This window comes from Panicum virgatum, chromosome 7K (genome assembly GCF_016808335.1).
Source record: "Panicum virgatum strain AP13 chromosome 7K, P.virgatum_v5, whole genome shotgun sequence".
In the NCBI taxonomy this organism is placed as follows: domain Eukaryota; kingdom Viridiplantae; phylum Streptophyta; class Magnoliopsida; order Poales; family Poaceae; genus Panicum; species Panicum virgatum.
Genome location: NC_053142.1, coordinates 51,101,674 through 51,123,894, shown reverse-complemented (window position 1 = coordinate 51,123,894; position 22,221 = coordinate 51,101,674). Strand labels below are relative to the sequence as shown.

General features: G+C 49.6%; 4 protein-coding genes across 5 annotated transcripts; 2 read left to right on the top strand and 2 right to left on the bottom strand.

The window, feature by feature from the left end:
• Positions 1-1,391: 1,391 nt before the first annotated feature.
• On the bottom strand, positions 1,392-2,783 carry LOC120642805. Its single transcript, XM_039919403.1, has one exon. It carries the CDS (start codon positions 2,357-2,359, stop codon positions 1,712-1,714), a length of 648 nt encoding a protein of 215 aa, XP_039775337.1. The 5' UTR covers positions 2,360-2,783; the 3' UTR covers positions 1,392-1,711.
• A 502-nt stretch (positions 2,784-3,285) lies between these two features.
• LOC120642804 (EH domain-containing protein 1-like) lies at positions 3,286-7,096 on the bottom strand. The gene is made up of 16 exons (XM_039919402.1): positions 7,012-7,096; positions 6,816-6,895; positions 6,520-6,588; positions 6,376-6,433; positions 6,249-6,298; positions 6,106-6,145; positions 5,937-5,998; positions 5,722-5,835; positions 5,191-5,293; positions 5,053-5,102; positions 4,827-4,955; positions 4,487-4,738; positions 4,185-4,264; positions 3,957-4,083; positions 3,726-3,869; positions 3,286-3,615 (listed from the first exon to the last, which is right to left on the bottom strand). The coding sequence occupies exons 1-16, from the start codon at positions 7,094-7,096 to the stop codon at positions 3,430-3,432; spliced, it is 1,629 nt and encodes a 542-aa protein (XP_039775336.1). The 3' UTR covers positions 3,286-3,429.
• Positions 7,097-9,602: 2,506 nt separating this feature from the next.
• LOC120642803 (ethylene-responsive transcription factor 7-like) lies at positions 9,603-11,415 on the top strand. 2 transcript variants are annotated; one of them, XM_039919401.1, is made up of 2 exons: positions 9,603-10,685; positions 11,089-11,415. In XM_039919401.1, exon 1 carries the CDS (start codon positions 9,930-9,932, stop codon positions 10,506-10,508), a length of 579 nt encoding a protein of 192 aa, XP_039775335.1. In that variant the 5' UTR covers positions 9,603-9,929; the 3' UTR covers positions 10,509-10,685; positions 11,089-11,415. The 2 variants fall into 2 exon arrangements, with proteins under 2 accessions (XP_039775335.1, XP_039775334.1); XM_039919400.1 differs by having other exon boundaries at positions 11,083-11,415.
• A 6,782-nt stretch (positions 11,416-18,197) lies between these two features.
• Positions 18,198-21,799, top strand: LOC120642802. The gene is made up of 5 exons (XM_039919399.1): positions 18,198-18,574; positions 18,672-18,744; positions 19,647-19,711; positions 20,661-20,770; positions 21,205-21,799. Exons 1-5 carry the CDS (start codon positions 18,461-18,463, stop codon positions 21,467-21,469), a joined length of 627 nt encoding a protein of 208 aa, XP_039775333.1. The 5' UTR covers positions 18,198-18,460; the 3' UTR covers positions 21,470-21,799.
• Positions 21,800-22,221: the final 422 nt, after the last annotated feature.

Sequence of the window (22,221 nt, the reverse complement as noted above, 5' to 3'; positions counted from 1 at the left end):
TCAAGTCCAGCAGCAGCGGCAGCTCTGCTCTGCCTTCTTTTACTATTGGCATCCTCTGCCCTGGAGTGGAGCAGAGAGCATTGGATGTGGCCACCCGTAAACCCTGCGCCTAATCACTCGACTCGACCGGCTCTTGTTAATTTGTCCTTGAGCCGCTGCTATCAAGGTTTTGCTGTCAAAGGCCCAACAGCTGCAGCGACTTGTGTTTCTCCTGTAGCCGAGCGGCTACAGTGACATCAATTCTGTTGCCCAATGGAGGCGAGCTTGCTTACGTGCCACTACAGGGCTATGCAATTTACTACTCGTACTGCACCTGCATAACTACTGGACCAGTATTGAAAGTGCCAGAAACATTGCCATGAATTTGCACAAGGTCGGTTGTGGAGTACACGTCCTTGCCAAGTCAGTGTGGGGTGAAAACCAGTGTTGCCACGGCTCGCTTTCGCTTTGCAATCGCAAGCAATCTAGTAATGGCAGTTCTTTTCCCCGGATTTACTACTTTCAACAGGGGGTGGCACCTACGCGGCGCTGCGCAAGAGGAAAGCTCCAATGGTTCCTTTCGCGCGGTCCGATGGAGAGAGCCGATTGATTGGTCCAAAAGGTGCCCCCCCAATGAAAGCTACTACTAGCACTGTTCAAAAGGGCAGCCAAGACAAAAAAATCCTTTTTGGGGGCCAAAGAAACTCAGCATGAACCATGATGTTTTCAACATGAGGAAAGCAATCAATTTGATCACAATGGCTCCAATTTAACGCCACGCCCACCAATATCAATATACAGTATCATGTTTTTAAAACAGAAAGTTTGTTGGTGGGGGGGGGGGGGGGGGGAGCTGCACAAGCTGACTAATAAAGGTGAAAAATGCCAAGGAAATTTTTTCTTTTTTTTGTGGGGGCGGGGGCGAAGAAACCCAGCATGAACCCATGCTGTTCTTCAACATGAATGAAGAAACGTTGATCAGAATGGCTCCTAGTTAACCACCACCAATATCAATGTGCATCATATTTTTAATAAAACGGAAAGTTCGTTGGTGGGGAAGGAGAGCTGCACAACTGACAAAATCAAAGATGCTACTCCTAATGATTCCATTATTCAGGAAGATGGAACCCCACTAATGCAGGCAACGCAACACGCTTAACGAACTTGGAAAAAAACCAGTGGCTTTGCACAGATGCTTCCCTTTCCATGGTAGAGGAGAAGTGGCCAACGAGGCAGGCATAACTTGATGCCACCACCAATTGCAGACATGCCAAGCTTTATGCAAAGTTTTGCTAAACAAACATCATCCCTATGCATTGTTGACACCAACACACATGAATCACGAGCACACAACAACAGTGCTGGTATGGTAAAAGTCAGTGCCCAACCAAACAGTTGACACCATGCAGAAATGGAAGGGAAAGGAAACTTGTTCTCTTGCAAGAAGTTCATTGTTGAACCAAAGGAGCAAAAATATGGTACAGAGGAGGAAGAAGGTGGGGACTGGGGAGCTGAAATTGGATGAGATAGTGCTGATTTTACCCCCACTCCAATCCTCACATGCTCACCAGAGTGCAAGAAATTGAACAAAAGAAAGAAGAGGAAAAGTGCGCAGAGCAGATAAGCTCTTGATCAAAACAGCTACTACTGGTACTGACCTTGACGAGACCCTCCTCCTTGGTGGTCTCCTTCCTTCCCCTAATCTACAAGAACAGACGAGCGGGCATCCGGCTTAGTTCCAGGGGCCCCAGACCTTCTCCCCGATGAAGCGCACCAGCCTCCCCACCGTGCTCTTCTCGGCGCTGCCGCCGTTGCAGTCGCCCTCGCTGGCCACCGATGCGTCATCCTCGTCGCCGTCCATGCTGCTGGCCACTTCTTCCCCCTCGTCATCGCCATCGCCCTCGTACTCGCCGTGGTGGTCCCTCCCTCCGTCGCAGCCCGGGTGGTGGTGGTCCGTGCTGGCGTCCACCACCCCGGCGTCCTCGTAGTCGGCCGCGTCGCTGCTGCGACGTCCGCGGCGGCGGCGGCGTGAAGGGCCGCGGCGCGGATGGCCCCCGCTCCCGCCGCCGCCGCCCTCCTCGACGGCGTCGATGATGTGGTGGATGAGGTGGCGGTTGGGGGACGCGTCCCAGCGCGCCCAGAAGCTCTTGTAGCAGCCGAAGCAGCCGCAGCCCATCTCGGGCGGGTGGGGCCCGCGGCGGCGGCGCGGGCGGCCCCCCGCCGCGCCGCCGCAGGACAGCAGGTAGGCCAGCACCTCCTGCTCCTCGGCGGTCAGCGCGGACGCCAGGGCCAGCACGGCGGCCGGCAGCGCCACGGCCGCCGCCGCGTCGGCCGGCGCCGGGTGCACCCGCCGCCCCTTCCCCTGGTACAGCTTCTTCATCTCACTCCCTCGAGCTCGCTAGCTCCCCAGCCCGGCTTAGGCAGCCCGGTTTGGTGCCCACCAACTGCTCGACGAAAAGCCGAACGGGGAGGCGACGGGCGGAGTTGGTGGGAAGGTGGCGACGGCTGCCGTCGGCTGAGACGTTGCTGTTCGGAGTAGCTGCGGGATGGCAGCAGCGCAGCTCGTGCCGCTTCCCCTCCCTCCTGCGGGTTTGCTGAGCTGAGGGTTTGCTGGGGCCTTTTGGGGGCTCAACGAGGAAGGAGGGAGGGAAGAGGTTGTGGAGTTGGGTTTGGTGGGTGGGAACTGCCTCCTCTAGGCTCTAGCCTCTAGTACTTGGGAGCGGGGATGGGTGGGAGGACCGGATGGGAATCATCTGACCGAGACGGCGAGAGGTTTCGCGTGGCTTGCCTTGCCGTCCAATGGCAATGGGGGAAGAGGAGGAGGATGTCCTGTTCCCCCGTGGTGGCGAGTGGCGACGGCGTCGGCGACGGAGGTCATTGCTACGACCACGTAAACGGTGACGGTCCTCGTCTCAGGTCAGGACACAGCAGCGGCGCGGCGGCGGCACACGGCTGTCTGCCTCTCTCGTGTGCCGCAGTGCACGGACCTCGTGGTTCCGCATGTCCGTTCAGTTCAGACCTACGGTCACCGGCTGCCTCACCGCGCCACCTTCTCTCTCCTTTTATTCTTATTTTATTAAAAGTATAGGGCTCTTTTATTATTCGAAATACTCCTATGTTTGCCTGTTTTGAGTCACCTCTTCTCCGGCTTGTCTAGCCTCTACTACGGTCTCCGCCGGCATGAAACGTGGTGGGTGTGACCTTGAAGGCCCAGCCCAATGCAGATAGGTGAGACCTTGGAGGCCCAAGTCCGATCAACCTCATCTTCTTCTGAGATCACCACACAAAAAGGAAAAACTGCGATGAGACAGGAAATCGCCAGGAACGATAAGTTTGACAGTCCAGGATGGCTACAGTGTGAATTTTTGCCGTCTCGAACAATTGAATTTCTAGAAAACAGACGGTTTTGACTCGACCATTGCAGCTACGGCACCTCGGGGGATTCCTCCTTCAGTCGTAGGGGTTCCTGAACTTCTTCAGGAGCTCCGGAATGTCGTAGGCCAACATGTCATCGACGCCCTGAACCATCTTGGGCCTCAGCTTCTCGAACTTGTCGAAGTTGTACGAGCTCAGAAGCTCCCTGTACTCCTCCACGCTGGGGAAGTCCCCTGGCGGCAGGTGCAGCTCCTTCTGGACCTGCACGCCACGCCAGAAGCAAGAGTTACAGATTCAGCTTCAGCTTCAGAGACAGTGTAGATGGATGCCTGCATACAAGTTTGAGGAATGAGAAGTGGGTCAGCTGCAACCTTGGCGAACTGTTCGTCGAGGCTGTCGAGCAGCTTCTGCTGAGCCTTGGCCTTGCCCATCAGTGCCGGCATTTCTTTCTTCAGATGGCTGACTATGTGCGCATGAACTTTGGCAGCCCTCGCACGCTTCACAAATTCGTTGATCTGGCATTCCAAACGTCAAAAGATCGTTATCACACAAGCAAACCTGAAATAGCAAAACTGTTTTCTGACTATGGTGATGTGTCTCACCCGACGATCACAAGCTTTCTTAGGGATGTCGTTCAGGTCGGAGAGCAAGTCATCTTGTTCTTTCTGGAACAGCTCCATGCCCAGTGGGCCAGCCGCTGTCTCCCTGATCGGCTTGTCGTTGAATGAACTAGAAGAGGTAATTAGTTTAGTGTTTTCCAGTGACACCAATGCTGTCTTAGTAATACCTGATTGATTATTTGCCAAATGGTAAGTCTCCAGTTGCCATACCCTATGTAGACACGCATAACTTCTGGTGTGTTCAGGACTTTCCCAAGAGACCATAATAGTGCTCCATACACTCTCATCAGCTGAAAAATATATATTTTCCCCGTCAGAAAACTGGGAATCGCTTAGAAAGAAGGGTTAACTGTTGAAATACAAAGCTCCAAAATAATAAGAAGGGTTAACTGGGAGTATGTAGCTGTATGTTGTCGTATATTTCAAGAGTATACGAATAGGAGCAAGAAAATAGAATATGCTGACGTGTTGAGGGAAAGGGCGAATGCATGGGGATAAGCAGGAATATTCACCTGTTGTGAATCAACTTGGTCGGCCTTGTTGAGAACTATGCGTATTTTGTCATCATGTCCACGGAGTGATCCAATCACACGCTTGAACTCATCGCTGATGTCAAGCTTATGTGGATCAAACAAGAGAAGAATAAGGTCACACTTGGCCGCAAACCATGATGTAACTCCAGTGAAATCATAGCTGCGCTGTGTTCGCTGCTTTTCCCCTGATAACACTCCAGGAGTATCCACGAAGGTTACATGCTCTAGTAACTTCACAAAGAATGGAAATGTCAGTTTCTACCGCGAGGGAAACGGAAGAAAGTGAAGTTAAATACTCATTGCAAGAGAAAGATTATACTGGATGCGGCATCTGAGAACACTCAAACTTTGACAAAAATGCTGTTCCGAAAGATGACAGGCCACTGTATGGCATGTCAGCTTGGACGGCAATTGTGTTTCCAGGAATGCATCTTTCATCAGGTCCAGACTGCGGGGGTGGAAACATTTGTTATAGGAATGAGAAGATGCTGGAGAAGAACTGTACTGAATGAATCAAATTAGGATTGCTGCACGAGAGAACTTACAGTGATGACAACAAATCTGTCTGTTGTAGGCTCTGGTCCGATATGAGCACCTGCACAAGGAATATTGCAGATATTGTTAAGTAAGTTCAAAATATCATGTGAATAAAGAACAATGGGTATATTATATATCTTTGTCACCTGGATAACTTGTCTTTAGTAAGTGCTTTATGAATGTTGTTTTTCCCGTGGAGTATTGACCCAACAGCATGACCATTGGCTTTGCATCAAAATCACTGCTAGTCTACAAATATGAAATCTTTAAAAAAAACAAGATTTGGAAACCACTAAAAAGTAGATTGTGTCAACCATCGGTTTTTTTTTTTTTTGCCATGTAACACTCTTACGAAATCTGTACAAATGTGCAATACAAGCATGATATGCAAATGCTTTTAACAAAAATTAGCAATACATTGTGTGCAGATGGGATCTCTCCTTTGCCATCACACATGCCAAGAGGATTGTTGGTTAATATCTAATATCATTTTCTGACAGTCTGTGTTTATTTTCTTTTATCCAACTATTTGTATGCTTAAATTGTGATTTTCTTAAATTTTGGCCGGGCATTATATGCTTTGTCTTAAAATATGAAGAGTACAGATCAATACTTTACAGAAGATGTAGCTTTGTTGCGAAACAAAACTGGAGAGAGTAAAAAAGGGAGATAATTACCAGCAAGGGAGACACGAAGTCTTGGAACTGGTAAGTTTTTTCCAGAGGCCTCAACTTCTCAATGTATGATTTCTTTAGGCCATCGACTATTGAAGTAACTGATTTTAAAGGAATCTGTAGAATTAATATGTATAGTTGTTGAGCACAATGTAAACTATAAAAAAACAATACATTTAATGTTTGAACCACTTCCGTGCATCTAGTTATTGGCGCACCTTCTTTCCTGACTTGGAGTTAAACCAGCTGGCTGGTATAGGTGATTCTGCTGGATGACATGCTGCATAATGAGTGAGAATGCCAGTAAGATCACATAATCAATTTACAGAAGAGACAAAAAAAAAACAGGTTAGGTCTTCCATTAGGTTTTAAGGTAACATCACATACCAACAATAGCAGACTCACCCTTGCTCCCAGAGTGCTTTTTCTTCAAGAAGAATCGTAAAGGAATAGAAAAGAGAGAAATAAATGAGGCCCTGTGCTATTTCTGCACTTTGATTCGAGTTAACTAAAAGGTAGCGTTGACATACTAGTTTTTTAGCCAGACCTTCCATTGTGGGGGGCTGCAGCCTTTCCAAATCTGAAGGAAAAGAAAACAGTCAGCAAGGGCGAGTTAAATCTCCATTGGTAGCTAAATCTCCTTTGAATCTGATGTACCTGCATTTGAAATGGTGTCTTGACTGATCTCATTCCCTGCTTGTGCGAGAGAAACCAGCTGCACGTTGCCATCAGTTTAATATACCGTAGAAAAAACAAGTCCATAATATGCATAGATCAGATTAAAGCAGGCCCGGTACAAACCTGCATTGCAGTCATAAACTCGTAGAATCCAAGATAGCCCTGACGCTTGGAGTCAGCGATCGCCCAAACCTAAATATCCGAAGGAAGCGTTTTAGTGACAGTGGTAAACAGAAAACAAGCCAGGGAACGTTTGATCGTTGGCAAACTGATAATCCAGGTGAAAGAATTGGTAAGGTTCGCGTGCTACGTACGATCATGTCGTGTTACAAACTTACAATGCAGGCAGAATTGCAGATCGTTTCAATAATCTGTGCTCTGTGACAGAGGGATTATGAATATAGAATACGCCAATTCACCTGCTTCAGCTCGGGCTTGGAGAGATTGGACATGGCGAAGAACTTGAGCGCATCGTTCCCCGTCAGGCGCCCATCCCCGTCTTCGATCGCGCAACCATACCATATCAGCGCAAATCAGATTTAGCAGCAGCATTCATTGATCCGCAAGAAAGAGCAAAATAATTCGACACAGGGCGCGACGGATCGCGGAGCAAACCTTCATCGGCGAGGGAGAACCACTGGAGGTAGGTGTTGCGCTGCTCCTTGAGGTTCCATTTCTTGGGCGACGAGTCCGACCCCATCTCTCTCCCCGGCTCGTTCACCTTCCCCTCTCGAGTCTAGTCCGGAGAGGAGAGGAGAGACGAGAGGGAGGAGAGGCCCGGCCGGAGAGGCAGGCAGGCAACTGGTGCCTGGAGGAGAACGCCACACGGGCAGAGGCGCGCGCGCGCGGGAGCGCCTTCCCGCGGGTTAATGGGGCTCGCCGCGGCAAACGCGGCGTTGCCCATCGGCCGCGCGCCGGGCGTTGGGCACGTGGCGCCTTGACCTCGCACCACCGTACCGTGGGCTCCAACAGCAGGCCGGGTTTTTTACAGGAACGCCCGGCCCAAAAGAACTCGGTGGGTTCGGCCCAAACAGTCTCCATCTCGCTCCCGCCGTCCCGCGCTCGCCCGCTGACCCAGCCGCCACGCGCGCCGCACGACCCGGTCCCGCGGGGTTGCGGCGCGTTCAAAAGCGGGCCCCGACGCCATCGCCTCGCCTCTGGGCAGTCTCAGTCGAGAGCGGTGGGAGTTTTATTATAAATACAGTTATCTAAATTAAAAATTATAAATAATTATATCAGATGAATTTTATCTTTCTTCTTTTATTTATGTCAGCAAAATACGATAATATTTAATTTAATGTCATAAAACCTCGTTAAATTGGCCTTGCTCCCACCGCATGATCCCAGCGGGTCGCGTCGCATCAAAAGGCGGTGCCCTCTCTCTCTCGGGCGGCGCGGGACTTGCGAGTGCGTGACCGAGACCACGCGGCGCGGTTCCTGTGGCCCCTCGCCCGCCGCCCAGACAGCTGATCTGCGGGGCCGCGGTAGCTGCGGGGGCCCACCATTCCGGAAGGCGATGTGGTAGGCGGCGTTCGGCTGTGGTGCTCGTGGCCCGGCCGCTGGGGGGTGGGGTGGCAGGCTTGTGAGCCCGTCGAGCTGGGGCCTGGGGCCTGGGGTGGAGGTGAAGTGAGTGGTGGGGGCGGTTCTCGACGCGGCCGCCGCCGATTTCTGCAGCTGAGCCGCCGCACGGCACGGCACGGCACGGCAGGCGGCGGGGGTGCTCTGAGCCTCTGACCCTGAGCCGTCGCCGTGACAAGGAGCCCACCTGTCCGCATGTTTTCTTTTCCTTCTTATCCAAATGCAAATGCAAAACCAAATCCAATTCCGGGAACGGATTCTTGTTAGAGTAGGCAAGAAAGGTAGCGTGGCGCTTTGTTTGGCCGCTCGAACAACTGATCTCAGCATTGGATAGGTCTCTTGTTCGATATGCGGTGGTGCGCGCTAGCAAATGCCAATTTGCAACTCCTCAAGTGTGATCGACCCAATTCGAAGTTCCTCTCCGCATACCCACACTGCATTAGAAAATGGTAACGGTCAGTTTCAAAATATACAGCATTCAGCCAAATAGCAATCGAGACAAAAAGAAAAAAAAAACCCCGGCATCATGCGGTAGTTCCCCTCGGCTGAAGTTGGTTGCAACGGTAAACAACTCCGTGCAAATAATTTTACCTTGCTTCTAACTTACACTTAAACTGTGATTCTAACCGAAATGTTTGGGACTAGCGTGAATCATTAGATTATTGATGTCTAGTTATGGGCTGATTTGCACCAATTAACCACGAAACTTTGGCCGATGATCTTTGGCGCCAGATGGGACTTTAAACCTCCATACCATTCATTGCTAACTCATGCTATCTCTTTCCCTTCCGTACAGCGAGAAACGGTCACAGCACAGCCCATCACATGAAGACGCCCCCTCTCTTTCAAGCCCGGTAAAAATCCTTCTAATCATCTAATCTTGCGGTATTTGGTTAGGGTTTAGGTAGCCCATCACAGTCAGCAACTCTCCTCCCTCACAGAAATCTAGGCCATATTTGGTTACCAGTCACATCAAAATTACACAAAAAGACGAATGTCCGTATGGAGTACTAAATGAAGTCTATTCCTAAATTTTTTTTAGCAATGAGTGTAACTTTTCACGACGAATCTATTGACGGTAATTAATCGATGATTTGCTACAGTGATGCTACAGTACCATCATCTACTCTTGCGGTCAAAGGTCTCGTTAGATTGGTCTCGCGAATTTACCAAGAATCCTGCCAGTGGTTTTGTAATTAAACTTATTTAATACTCTAAATTAGTGATTAAAAATAAAAAAAGTTTTCGCGAAATTTTTTGCATCCCAAACCAAACATGGCCCCAGCTCCGTCGTGGATTGGGATGATTTCTGCCCGTTGCAAATCCAAACACACGTGGTGTTCGGCGGCGTCACTCAACCCTCCTCCGGGATCGCCGCACGGACGGTCGGATCCGAATCCCGCGTCAGATCTGACGGCACCGCGGCCAGGTAAATGCGAGCGAACCCTTTCGCTTATTGCGGCCGGCGTCCGCTCCACGTAGTCGTGGACAGCACAGCGACCCCGCAATGCAAGGAGGAGTTGTAGACGGCGTGGCAGCAGCTAAGACACGACAGGGAGAGGCCGGGCCGAAAACAAATCGAAACGTGTTATTGCTGCTCCGCGGCAACGAGACGCGGGAGCACAAAGTGAACTCGGCGACGGAGGAAGAGATCAAATCGGAAAAAGAACGGGTAGTATAATGGCGAGGCCAAGAGGAAGCGGCGGGGAAGGTGGGAAGCGGCTGCCCAAAGCGAGCCGGGCCGCGTCTCCTCCCCCCACCACCACGCCTTCTTCTACCCCCCACCCCCGCCTCTCCCCGGCCAGACCAGACCGCACCGCGTCCACCTCCTCCCGCGCTTCTCCGCCGCGCTGCCGAGTCGAGTCCCGCGCGTTTCCGCCGAGGACGAGCAGCCGCGCGGCGCGTCGAGGGGTTTGTCTTTCTTTGATCGGGTAGCTGAGGCTGAGCGGGCAAGGATGATGCGCGACACGGCGGCGGTGGCCGTGGCGGCGCCGCGGTACAGGGGCGTGCGGAAGCGGCCGTGGGGCCGGTTCGCGGCGGAGATCCGCGACCCGGCGAAGCGCGCGCGCGTCTGGCTCGGCACCTTCGACTCCGCCGAGGCCGCGGCGCGCGCCTACGACGTCGCCGCGCGGACCCTGCGCGGCCCGCTCGCCAGGACCAACTTCCCCTGCGCCGCATCCCGCCTCCCGCTGCCCTCCCAACACCAAGGCTGCGGCGGCGGCGGCCTCGTCGCGCCGGCACCCGCCGCGCCGACGTGCAGCTCCGGCTCCACCGTCGAGTCCTCCAGCGGGCCCCGCGGGGCGCCCAGGGCTGCTGTTGCTGCGGTGGCGCCTCGAATTCGGAGGCGGTCGGTGAAGCCGCGTCCGGCAGCGCCCGACGCCGACTGCCATAGCGACTGCGCCTCGTCGGCCTCCGTCGTGGACGACGGCGACGACGCCTCCACGGTCCGGTCCCGCGCGCCGTTCGACCTAAACGTCCCGGCGCCGGTGGACGATGACCACGCCCTCGAACTCTGCACGGAGCTGCGGCTCTGAGCGATAGGATCCACGAACAAATAACAGCGAAAACAGAGAAGGCGATTTTGCTCCGGTCTTCTTTTCCTGACTAAATTCTGATATGATTGACTCGTGCTCGAGAGAGCTACTGTTCTGTACGCGATATGAATGGCGATAGATGGATGATTTCTGCAAAGGCGGCTCTGTAGTGTTCAGGTCAGATCGTCGAGAGTTCTCGGTGTGTCTTTTTGTTCACGCCTCTTGTATTTGGATCTGCTACCATCTTCTCTGCCCATTCTATTTGTACACCAGATAACATGTAAGCTGTTCTCGAATGAACACATATCTTTTCACTATAAACAGAATTAACACGGACGGATGTTGCTATAATTCTTGAAAGTATTTTGGGGGATTTTTATTGTCTTGTGGTTCGTGCATGTCGTTTTCACTCCATGATTTCTTCTTTGCGTCCGAGACCGAAAATTCAACACGCTCACTCATTCTTTTACGCCGCCGCGTTTGGGATTTCGGTTGATTATTACAAGCATTTTATCATGACCTAGTTAGCGTATTACCATATGCGTTTCAACCTTTTGATTTGACGCGATTTCAGGATCAGATCTGGTTGCCACAATGGCCTACACAACGATTCAGCAAGGTGATGGTGAGCCACGCTCCCAAGATGCAACCTCCGCTTCTTCGTATGGTTAGAGCAACTCGAGCAGAGCAGCTACCATCTATCTCCATGTTTGCTAGATGGGTATAAAAAATTAATGAGTAAATTGCATCCATCATACAACAATTTATCGGGTAGGTGCAAATTAGTCTAACAACCTATAAAATGTTTAATTTAGTACAATAACTTGACAGGTGAATGCAGATCGGTCCAACAACGTGTAAAATGCCCAATTTAATGTAATAATTTGGCAACTAAGTGCATTCACAATCCAAACATGCAATGCAAATAGGTGCATTCGATGCTTAGAAATTAATATTATGTCTTTACATTAATTATTTTTGTAAAGTGATTTAATTTTGATTAAAAATATTTAATTTGATATTCAATATTGAAAAATTCACCCTTGCTGTGCACTGTTAAACTAAAAAAGTCAATATGTTGATACAAGCTATTGATACCTTTTAGGAACTTGGTACATATATTTTTAAAGCCTCCTATATTCATTAGAAAGGAAAATGAGCTAAATAAATTAATAAATACAAACAAACATGAGCATTGTTGAATATATGAGCAGAAGCACAGAATTCAGGTCTCTCTTGTCAAATTTAGCATTTCAGTTCTGATGCTAATGGTGTAGTTCTATGAATTGATTGAATTTGAGCTAATACAAAATTGTACATAGTTAAAAAGTAACAATCGGATAACCATCAATAATTTCCATTTATAAAATTTAAGAATTATTGATGTTCATCTACTATGCTTAATATGTTGATGTTGTAATGGTGGTTAAATAATATATTATTTTTAACAAAATTATAATTAATTTATTTTGAGAATAAAATTATTAGTGTCCATTGCGATATGAAAATCTATGGTCAAATAATACATTCTGATGTGAATATACTGTTTATTGTGACATGACGCTAGCAAATATATTGTCTTGCAACGTTTGAACTGTGAATACATCAATTTACCAAGTTATTACACTAAATTAAATATTTTTTTAAGTTGTTGGATCAATATGCACCTAGTTGTCAAGTTATTGTACTAAATTGAGCACTTTACAAATTGTTGGACCAATTTGCACCCACCTACCAAATTGTTGTATGGTGGATGCAATTTACTTAAAATTAATCTCCAGCAGACCGTTCAAATGAGGGTGGGCCTTCCAAATCTCTCCCTAATCCCCCAATTTGGTGGTCCTCTATTCGGATTGCCAACTGTGGGCCCTACCATTTTTTTTTCATTTTGACTGTGCGCGGTGTCGAACCCTATCCCAGGGGCGAGCGGCCCCCGCCTCGCCGCCCCCGCCCCCGCCCTACCACCCCCGGCCCCGGCCCCTGCCCTAGTGTCGGTGTCCGGACCTCACGGTCTAGCACCAACTAGTGAATATGTTGCGTGTCCCTGCCTCTAGATGGTTGATGCAAGAAGAAACACAGTGACACCGGATTTATCCTGGGTCCGGCCGATGAGGTCGTACGTCCAGCAGAGGGCTATGCACTGTATTACTTGCACCGAAGTGCTTGTAGTAGGGGGTACAAGTTTGTGCGAGAGAGGGAGGAAAGCTCCCAGGTCCCTTGTGCACTAGGGTTGATTGAGACGGGTGCCAATATCGAGAGGTGTAGTGGGCGTGAGCCGGTGTTCCTTTTTCCGAACGAGGCTCTGCCTCCTCCTTTTATAGACCAAGGAGGGGAGAGTTACACATGTAGGACATCTACGGGTCGCCTCCTCTCCTCCCGGTCCGGGGGAGAACAGTTGGTCTTCCCTATCGCCGAGCGCTGTGGAGCGCGGCGTCGGGCGTGGGTGTCGTCCTTGCGTGTCCTTTGACTGTGCCCAGGGCGTGTCCGCGTCCTATAGCGCCAGTTGATGGCATGGCGATGACTGCTGGGCACGCGGTGCCTCACGTCAGAGGAGGTGGGACGTCGAGTGCGCCGCCGGGCAGGTCTTCCCCTGGTCAAGAGCCGTACTGTTGTTCGAGGGTCGTCGCCCATGCCCACCGAGGGTCCTGCAAGGAAAAAAGGTACAAGGGGTAGGCAGCACAGTGGGAGGAGGTGTCAAGCAAGTCCGCACAGAGTTCCGCACTCCTGCCCCATGCTGGGAATAGCGGCACAGTGGCGGGCGCATGCTTAGGGGACGCTGGTCACGTCCGCTGTGCGGCATGATGGCCGACGCCAGCTGACGTCGCCTGACACCGCCCAACCCACGCCCCATGCCGTGGAGTAGTTGGCGAGTAAATGCGCCCCGTCATGTCGGGTGGTTGGGCCGCCGCTCCGGTCGCCGAGGGCGGTCTCGAGCGAGGCGGAGTCTGTCCATGCATCGAGGGGCCCCGGCGGGCGACCCTCGAGCGAGTCGGAGATTGCCTTCGCTTCGAGGGGCCTCGGCGGAAGACCCTCGAGCGGGGCGGAGGTGGCTCCACGGCTAGCGAGGCCTCGGAGGGGCCGCTCCGTGGAGCTGGGCCGTGGGCCGAGCGTGACTTGGGTTTTTCGTATCTAAAGAAGCTTCGGGCGTCCGAGTTTGGGAAGGGTCTGGCCCGGGTGCCGAATTTTGTTCTGCGTGTGTTGGGGGTGTTTTAGCCCAAGGTTAGGGTGCCCCATAGTTATGGTACCCGACAGTAGCCCCTGAGCCTTTGATCGAGTCGGGGGACTCGGCCAGAGGGTATTTTGGCGATTTTCTTCTCGATGTGATCGATTGGCGCAGCGCCCCCGCTGGGCGTGTTTGAGCGCTCGCCCGCTGGATGCGGCAGCTCAGGCGCTGGGGTAGTGCGCCTGTAGAAAAAACACTCCGAGGCGCGCGCCCCTTCTTGTTTGTTTCGGTGACGAGACGCGTCAGCGCCCTGAGCGGGCCTGGGTCATGATGCCGCCTGCTGCTCCGCAGCCAGTGCTGACGCCGCGCTGTCCCGCGCGCAGGGTCTCAGCTCTGCCTTCCCCGGCTGCCTCGCGACGTGCCGTTCGAGGGCAGTCGGCCAGCGCCGATGCTGCACTGCTCAGCGTCCAGGGGCTTCGGCTTTGCCTTGTTTGGTCATGCCTTGGCCCGGTCGTCGAGGGCATCTTTTGCTTGTGAGGCGTTGTGCCTTCACGGGTGCTACAGACCTTGCCCACACTACTGGGCTAAGGCTTAGCGTCCGATGGGGCTATAAATAGGGGTCCATGGTCTCCCTTGCCGCTCCAGCTCCCCGGCTCTTGCTCCTATCCTCCCTTTAACTAGCAATGTTTCCTCTCATTTCCCATGGCCGACCCCCAGACTGGGTGGTCCAAAGTACTTAGGTTTGAGGCTAGAAGAATGCTGGAGAGGGCGTGCTTACCATCCCTCAGCTTCAGTGGGATCAATAGAAAAACTTCGGGCCCATGGAGGGTCGGCTTCTGTGATGTCCCCCGGCCTGTAGGGATGGCGAAGTGTCTCAGGCGTGGGGGCGGTGCCTGGTTTCACCGTCGTCCTGCGCACCGTCCCCGTCGGCAGCAAGACGGCTCTTGGAGAGGTGGCGTCCGAGGGTGCCATCCGCCAGCTTGACCCCCGCAAGGTCTTTGGTGGAGGAGGCCAGAAGAAAGCTTGCGAGAAGGGCATCCCTTCGGACCCGTGCGGTCTGGAGATTGCTTCTCGTGCCTTTCCCGTAGCCCGGCCGAAATGTCGGCCAAGGACTTGGTGTCCTTTACAGGCGGCCGCTCCTCCCCAAAGACAGAAAAAGTTGCCACGTAGGTGGCAATGCGTTTGTACCTTTCGACGGCTTCGAGCCGGTGACTCTTTGTAATCTTGGTTTGTTTGCTACATCTTTGTAAATACTTTGCTCCTTCTACTATAATGAAAAGGCAGAGCATCTGCCCAGGTTGCTAAAAAAATCATGTACTACTGTTCTGTACGATATGAATGGCCATAGATGGATGATTTCTGCAAAGCTCTGCTGTGTTCAGGTCAGATCGTCGAGAGTTTTTTTTTCCGGGCCTCTTGTATTTGGATCTGCTACCATCTTCACTGCTCATTCTGTTTGTACACCACACCAAAATAACATGTAAGATGCTCACGAATTAACACAGATCTTTTCCGCAAAAAAAAAACACGGATGTTGATATATTATTGAAGAATTAACGATATGGTTCGTGCATGTTGTTTTTGCTCCATGATTTTTTGTTTGCATATCGAAAATTCAACACGCTCCATTGTTTTACGCCGCCGGGTTTAGGATTTTGGTTGATTATTACGAGCATTTTATCATGACCTACTTACAGTATAACCATATGCGCGTTTCAACCTTTCGATTTGAAAAAAATCGATAATGGTTGGAAGTTGGAACATCTTCCAGGAACGACGAGGAACCAGAAGGAGGGTCAGTGGCTCGTGTGGTGCAAGCTCCCCTTGTTCAGTTGCTTGGCTCTCTTGTTAGCCTATCTTTAGATGATGGAAAACTGGCGGTCAAGCGGGATGGCAGATCCTGCGAACTAGGATGCCTCGTTCGGCAAACCGGCGATCGCACGAGCGCCGCCTCCCGTGACAGCCAAACAGAAGCAGTTCCCAACGCCTCCTCTTCCCAGCAGTTCCCTGACTCCATCCCATTGCGTTGCGTGTCGTCGGTGTTATAACTGGGGGAGGAAGAAGCTAGGAGTCTGTGATATGATGTGTCATATGAGAACCAGCGACACGAGCGTTTGGATATGTATCGACTAGCAGGCTGTGCTACACGATGTGCCTTTTCTTATAAAGAGCCAGTTTCAGTCGAGATCAGCAAGTAGTTGGGTGTAGTACTGGTGCATTTGCATCTCAATTACACTAGAAGATTATGCCATTATTTTCTTTTTTGCCTTCCTCCGATGCCTCTACATAACGACAGCCGGTCCGCTTCCAAGTTTGTAGTTTCCCCTCTCCTGTAACCAATGACCATTCACATCCGCATTAAAATGTACGAAATAGCCATGGACACACATGAGAATGATGCGTTTGATCGAATTCAAATTACCAAACTTTGGCACATTCTTGTACTACTGCATCATTTTAGCTTTTTTAGATGCATAATTTTTGTTATATATTTAAATGTATTGTATATATCTTGGTGTGTAATAAAAATTTTGAGAAGTAAAGTTCAATTGTTGTCCACTTCCAAGTGATCTAATCTGGCAACTCAAAAAAATGTACATCATGTACCACTTCCCATAAAGTGACAAACTGGAGAAACCAGCATAGCCAAATAAAAACCAATCGCGTCGTTCCCTGACTGAGCGCTCCGACTGACCTTTACCTCCCACGGGACACAACACCAACCAAAGAGGACAAACTTTGTCCACACGTAAAGCCTTGGTAAAATCCACTCGAGAAGGCATAAGTGGAAAAAGACCAGCACCCCAGTCAAAGCCACAATAATATCCAACCACTCCCTCGTGGGGGCAATAGTGTCGCCCATTATTATGACAGGGCACACTTTTTCTATGTGCTCATCTTTGGGAGTGGACGGAGCAGAGAGTTGTCAGCTCAACGCCACTAGCATGATGTCATTATGGCCATATCAGCTCAATGCCACTAGCATGATGTCATTGTGGCCATACCACCAACACGCCATCACCAAGGTGAATGACAAGGCACCCCTCCGACTGACGAGGCACGACGAATAGAGACAATCACTAATTATGAAGGGCTCATGTCGGGCGCCACCCGTACGCTCCGACTGACAAGCTCAACTCCAACCAAAAAAGAAGGAAGCCCCATCCAACAAAGCCGGTTGTTATACCTTTTCTTTGGCAACACGATAGTTTTATTGTAAGGGGGCTTTCCTTGACTATAAAAGGGAAGGTCCTCCGCATAAGAAGAGAGAGCTCATTTAGTCTCCATGCTCTAAAACTCTAGTTCATCTTACTTAGTTGTAACTCTTCATCTCTCTCTTGAGCACCAGGATTGGAGCAACACGAATAGTGAACCACCAAATTGGACGTAGGACATTTTTGTCTGAATCAGTATAAATCTCGAGTCATTGTGTATTAGGCTATATCCAATCGGACGCACGACAACACGCAGTCGAGTAGATTAGGAGTCGCTCATTTCCAAAAGCGGCCCAAACTCTGCCATGTCTGTAGCTGTAGACATCCACCATAGCCCTCTCGTCCATGTTTGATTCTCGACCTCCTCTCTAACCGTTAGACCCATCCTCCATGCTAACTTATACAGGTGTGGGGAGCATGACGATTTACCCAGGTCCTGGAATCCCAGAACAAAGCTATGCGCCCATTTTTCTCGGAGCTTGGTTCTTCAGCTCAACCACCACGGCGTGACCGTGCGAGCTAGGTTGGCTCATTCGTGAAACCAATGAGGCCCAATGCAGGAGCGCCTCCTCCCAAGACAGAAGCAGTTCCCGACGCCTCCTCTTCCCAGCACGGCAGCACCCCTGACTCCATCGCATTGCGTTGCGTGTCGTTGGTGTTAACCGGAGGAAGAAGAAGCTATGTGGTGTGTGATAAGAGAACCAGCTACGTACACGATCGTTTGGAACTTTGGATGAGTATCGACTACGGTAGCAGGCTGTGTGTACGCGATGTGCCATTTCTTATAAGAGCCGGTTTCAGTCGATCAGCGAGTGGTTGGGTGTAGTACTGGTGCATTTACATCTCAATCACACGAGATGATTATGCCATTATTTGCTTCTTTGCCTTCCTCCGATGCCTCTGCATAACTACAGCCGGTCCGCTTTCAAGTTAGTCTCCTCTCTCTCTGTAACCAATGAGGATTCACATCCACATGAAAATGTACGAAATAGCCATCGACACATGACGAATGATGCATTTGATCGTCTTCGAGTTACCAAAATTTGGCAGCATTTTTTTACCACCGCATCTGTTTCAAATTGGATTAGCTTTTTAGATAAATAATTTATATCGTATTTAGATGCATTGTATATCTTGGTGTGTAATAAATATTGCATAAATTTAAAAGTTCAAACGATTTATGATTTGTAACGATTGAAGCACGTTGGAGCGAGTACAAAGTACAAACATAGCGATTCAGAATTCAAATACGAACCCTTCTTCCTTTTCTTCTTTCTATTTCTAATATAAGCCGGTAACAATACGGTTCCGATACGCGCAGGACGCACCTCGCCACCAGAGTTCCTTGCCGACCATCACCGGCGGCCCTTCGTTTCGTGCCACGCAAGTTGGTCGCGCTCCCTCCGCCGTGGGGAGGAGCGGAGCCGGAGGAACAAGAAGGAGCCAAGCAATCAAAGCCGACTCGGCCGCTGGCCTCCCGAATCCGCCCGAAAACACGCGAACCCCCCACCACATAGACAGAGCAGAAGCCAGAAACAACCCCGGAAAGGCGAGAAGCGCCGAGATCGGGGGCGATGGTGGTGCGCCGGCTGGGCGGCGCGGGGCGCGCGCTGCTCACGCTCCCCAACATCCGGAGGCGGGCGTCCAACTCCTGGGCCGCCGTCCGCGACACCTTCTTCTCCACCAAGGTGACGACTGACGACCTAGCCGCCCCTCCCTAATGCCCCCGAATCTACTGTGATTTCGGTCGCTTCGCTGACGCGCGTGCTCGTCCGATGGCCGCAGCAAGTGTTCGAGAGCCACCGCATCGTCTTCACCGTTGGCACCTCCGTCGCCTCCGTCCTCACGGCGTGGGCCGGTATGCTCATTCCTTCCTGCAGCTTCGTGCTTGGCAGTTCAGCAGTTGCTAGGTTTCAGTATTGGTCATTATTCGGTGGGTTATGCGTGAAAATCTAGTGGCTCGTAGTTCAGCTTGATTCATCAGGCTGGGTCATTCAGTCACTTTACCTGTAGTTATAAGAGTGCTGAAATCGTGCAGCTTATATGCGACCACAGCTTTGTTCAGGCTCACTCGGGGAGGGGTCAGGGTACGTCTAACTCAGAACTGTTATCAAGCAGTTGTTTCTGGCATTCTGCAGCGAGGTTGAGCTGGGAAACTTTGAATCAATTTGTCTCGCATTTTTCCTAAGACCATATGGGTTAGGCTTGGGAAAATATAATCAGCCTTTGCTGTTAGATTCTTTGTCAACCCCCCAGTTTAATTGTATGATAATTGTTGAGCAAAATCAGAATTAGGTATGTATGATATTTATCTGTTTATTCAATAAATTTTTGAAATAGGAGGCCCCACTAGCAGTCTAGCATCCCACCTGACCCCCAAAACTAATGAACGGGAGGATGTTCTAAACTGTGATCATATCTGCTTTCCACCCTCTGGACTCTAGTGACTCGTTGTTGATCCATTCAAACATATATTGATAAATTTTCTGAACTGTGATGAGATCTGGTTTCCACCCTCTTGTTAGTTGATGTTGATCGATTCAAGCATTTATTGATAAAATTGAAGTTGCGTCACTTGTGTATTCAATTAAGAGTTTCTCTTTGTACTGCATTGTGGTCATAACAAAGGATAATGTGACTAATGCCCATTTTTGCTGTGTCATTTGTAATGTATCACGTTGCTACCCATGTTTTTTTTTGGTATCTTTGTTAAGAGGATACATAATATTCTAATTTATAATGTGAATTTTCGCACTACAGGTTATTCACTCCGCCATGTGCAGCAAGCAAGGATTGATAGGAGGCTTGAGGCAATTGAATCTTCTGTAAGCTATTTAGCTGAAATCCTGTTTTTTTCTTGAACATGTAGGGTAGCTGTGTATCTTTGTATTAAAGGGAGAGCACCAGTGCGGGAACACATTTTCAAAACGAAGAGTAACAAAACTCAACACAAACGCACCCACACAGAAGAAATAACATTGGAACTTTCTTAGTTACTCTTTGAATACAGTGTAGCATCTTCACCACCTGTTTATGATACTCACTTCTCTTGACTTAATTTTTGGGAAGCTGAAAGTAGTAGGTGCAAATATCAGAACATAGGAGATTGGACACGTGCTTCAGTGCTGTTTGTTATTCCACTGTAGCATTTTTTTTTAATGGAACAAACATTCAGGATAACTGTCTATTATATTAAACAGGAAAATTGGTCTTGAGATTCTTTTGCGTGATTTGGCTGTAGTGTACTGTTATTCCCCTCCTTGTCTGTTGGAGTGTAGGGCAGTTCTTTGACAAGAAAATTTAAGACAGAGCACATTTTGCTAGTGTCTTATAGTCAAATTCCCCATATTAAAGGAAGTGTAAAACAATGTCTCTGAAGGGGAACCACCAGTCCACCACAGATTACAATACCACCTTAAGGCACACCTAGTATTCCAGCGCAACGTACCATGCTATGCTGTTAATAAGGATAACATGCTTCCTTGCTCTTCACTATGTCTATCTATTTCGTTCTGTTTCTAATTTTCAATTTATGGTGCATTCTGATGTTGCTGGTGACTACATTAACCATACACTCGAGACCTCAGCAAAAGGAAAAAAAAAATGGTGGTTTAGATCTTTATCTTGCACTACCTTGCCTACAAATTTTATAATGATTGGATCATTACCTACTTTCCCACTTGTACTTTGTTTTTGCCTCTTGACTTCCAGAAATATTTTGAGTATTGTAGTTCACTTATATTTATATTCTACCATTTCTTGATCTGTTACCAGCTGAAGAATAATCAGAAAGCTGAACATGAAGAGATAAAAAAGATTGTCACTTCCAGCAATATTAGCACGCCAGCCTGTGTAGCCACAGCGATGACCACAATGGTGGTTGGGTATGTTCTTGATGTTTATATTTCAATTCGCCTCTTTCTTTGCTACTATCCAGTTCAGTTGGATACTACCACCCTTTGAGTTTCTGTAATTTATTCTACGACCTGGCATGTCAGTTTTTACATAAGTTATAGTGCTCTAAGGCTCCATAAGCTTATATCAATATGCCCTGTACTTGATACATGCGTGGGTTCCCACTGACCATAAGGTATCAAAATTGGTACTTGATTCATTGATGTGTAAGGTAGAGGAGTATATTTACTCTAATTCTAGCTTTTGGTTGCTTTTGTGTTTTCAACTTCAGAGCAGCATCAAGTGTTATAAGTTATAACTATTTCATACTGCCAGTTATTTTCAACTGCACAGTGCACTGTACACACTGAACAATTATTTGCAACTTTGTATTGGCCTAAATTTGTTATTCTGGAACTGTCAGGTACGCCCTAGGATGGCGTGGTGGCGCTTGGTATGCTCGACGGGCCTTCCGAAGGGAGCAACAAAAGCTGATGGGTCACATGAAATCGCACAGTAGATGGCACTGGCGGCCATTCAATAGACTCAAAAACAGGCTCAGAAGAGCGTCCAAGAACAAGAGCGAGGACGCTCATCGATCGTTGGATCAAGGCACGGATGCCCCCTCAAGCAGCAGGGTATCTGCGAATGTTAGCAATACTGCTCAGCCAGCAGCGGGCAGTGCATGATCTATATATACATAGATGGACTATGATGTGAAGTTACTGATGCGTAGTCCATATGCTCTAGAGCAGACCATATGAAGTAGCCAGCCCAATGGTGGTTCATTTTTGCAGGCATTAAGGTCATAATGCACGCAATTAGCGGATGCAGCTGTGACGCTGAGAAAAACAATTGATTGATGGTAGACAGGCAACCTGTCTACTGTGGCTAGTGGTATTCCGTTTGCTCATAGTACTAGTTATACTGTAACCTTTCTGGCATGCTATTTTGAGAATTTGGACAGCCTTGTGCAGCCAGATGTTTCTGACTTAGTGCTGTTTCATATTGCCTTGTCATTTTTACTATCTTAGATCTGTGCTGCGGTGCTGCCCTGTGCACCAGAACGTTACGTTATACGAGCTGGAACATATTATATCGAATCGTGTTTGCAGAACTCGGCTAGTCAGCCGTGCCGCAGGCATGGCTGTGCTATCCGGGGATGGTGTGGTCTGATCATGCCGCTCGTGCCTCCTCCCGTTCGACTTAACGGAAACGCCCAAAGACGACGAGACACCCCAGCATCGGCGACCGTCCAAGCCAACACAGGACAGAAGGCGCGGCCGCATTCGCAGAAAAAAAAAAGTAACGGAGCGCATTCGCGCCACGGCACGAACTCGCGCCACTAGCGAACGAGATCAATCAACCAAACAAAGCCACTGGCCAGGCAGTGGGAGTCGGCACCGCCCCATCAATCCTGCAGACTTCTTACCCGTCCCGT

Bases quoted from the DNA above. Each gene is read 5' to 3' on its own strand.
- LOC120642805 (XM_039919403.1), bottom strand. From the start codon at position 2,359: ATGAAGAAGCTGTACCAGGGGAAGGGGCGGCGGGTGCACCCGGCGCCG.
- LOC120642804 (XM_039919402.1), bottom strand. From the start codon at position 7,096: ATGGGGTCGGACTCGTCGCCCAAGAAATGGAACCTCAAGGAGCAGCGC. The intron at 4,265-4,486 runs GTGAATATTCCT...TATATTTTTCAG, and splicing joins ACCAAGTTGATTCACAACAG to CTGATGAGAGTGTATGGAGC. The intron at 4,084-4,184 runs GTATGGCAACTG...TACCTCTTCTAG, and splicing joins GTTATGCGTGTCTACATAGG to TTCATTCAACGACAAGCCGA.
- LOC120642803 (XM_039919401.1), top strand. From the start codon at position 9,930: ATGATGCGCGACACGGCGGCGGTGGCCGTGGCGGCGCCGCGGTACAGG.
- LOC120642802 (XM_039919399.1), top strand. From the start codon at position 18,461: ATGGTGGTGCGCCGGCTGGGCGGCGCGGGGCGCGCGCTGCTCACGCTC. The intron at 18,575-18,671 runs GTGACGACTGAC...CGATGGCCGCAG, and splicing joins ACACCTTCTTCTCCACCAAG to CAAGTGTTCGAGAGCCACCG. The intron at 19,712-20,660 runs GTAAGCTATTTA...ATCTGTTACCAG, and splicing joins TTGAGGCAATTGAATCTTCT to CTGAAGAATAATCAGAAAGC.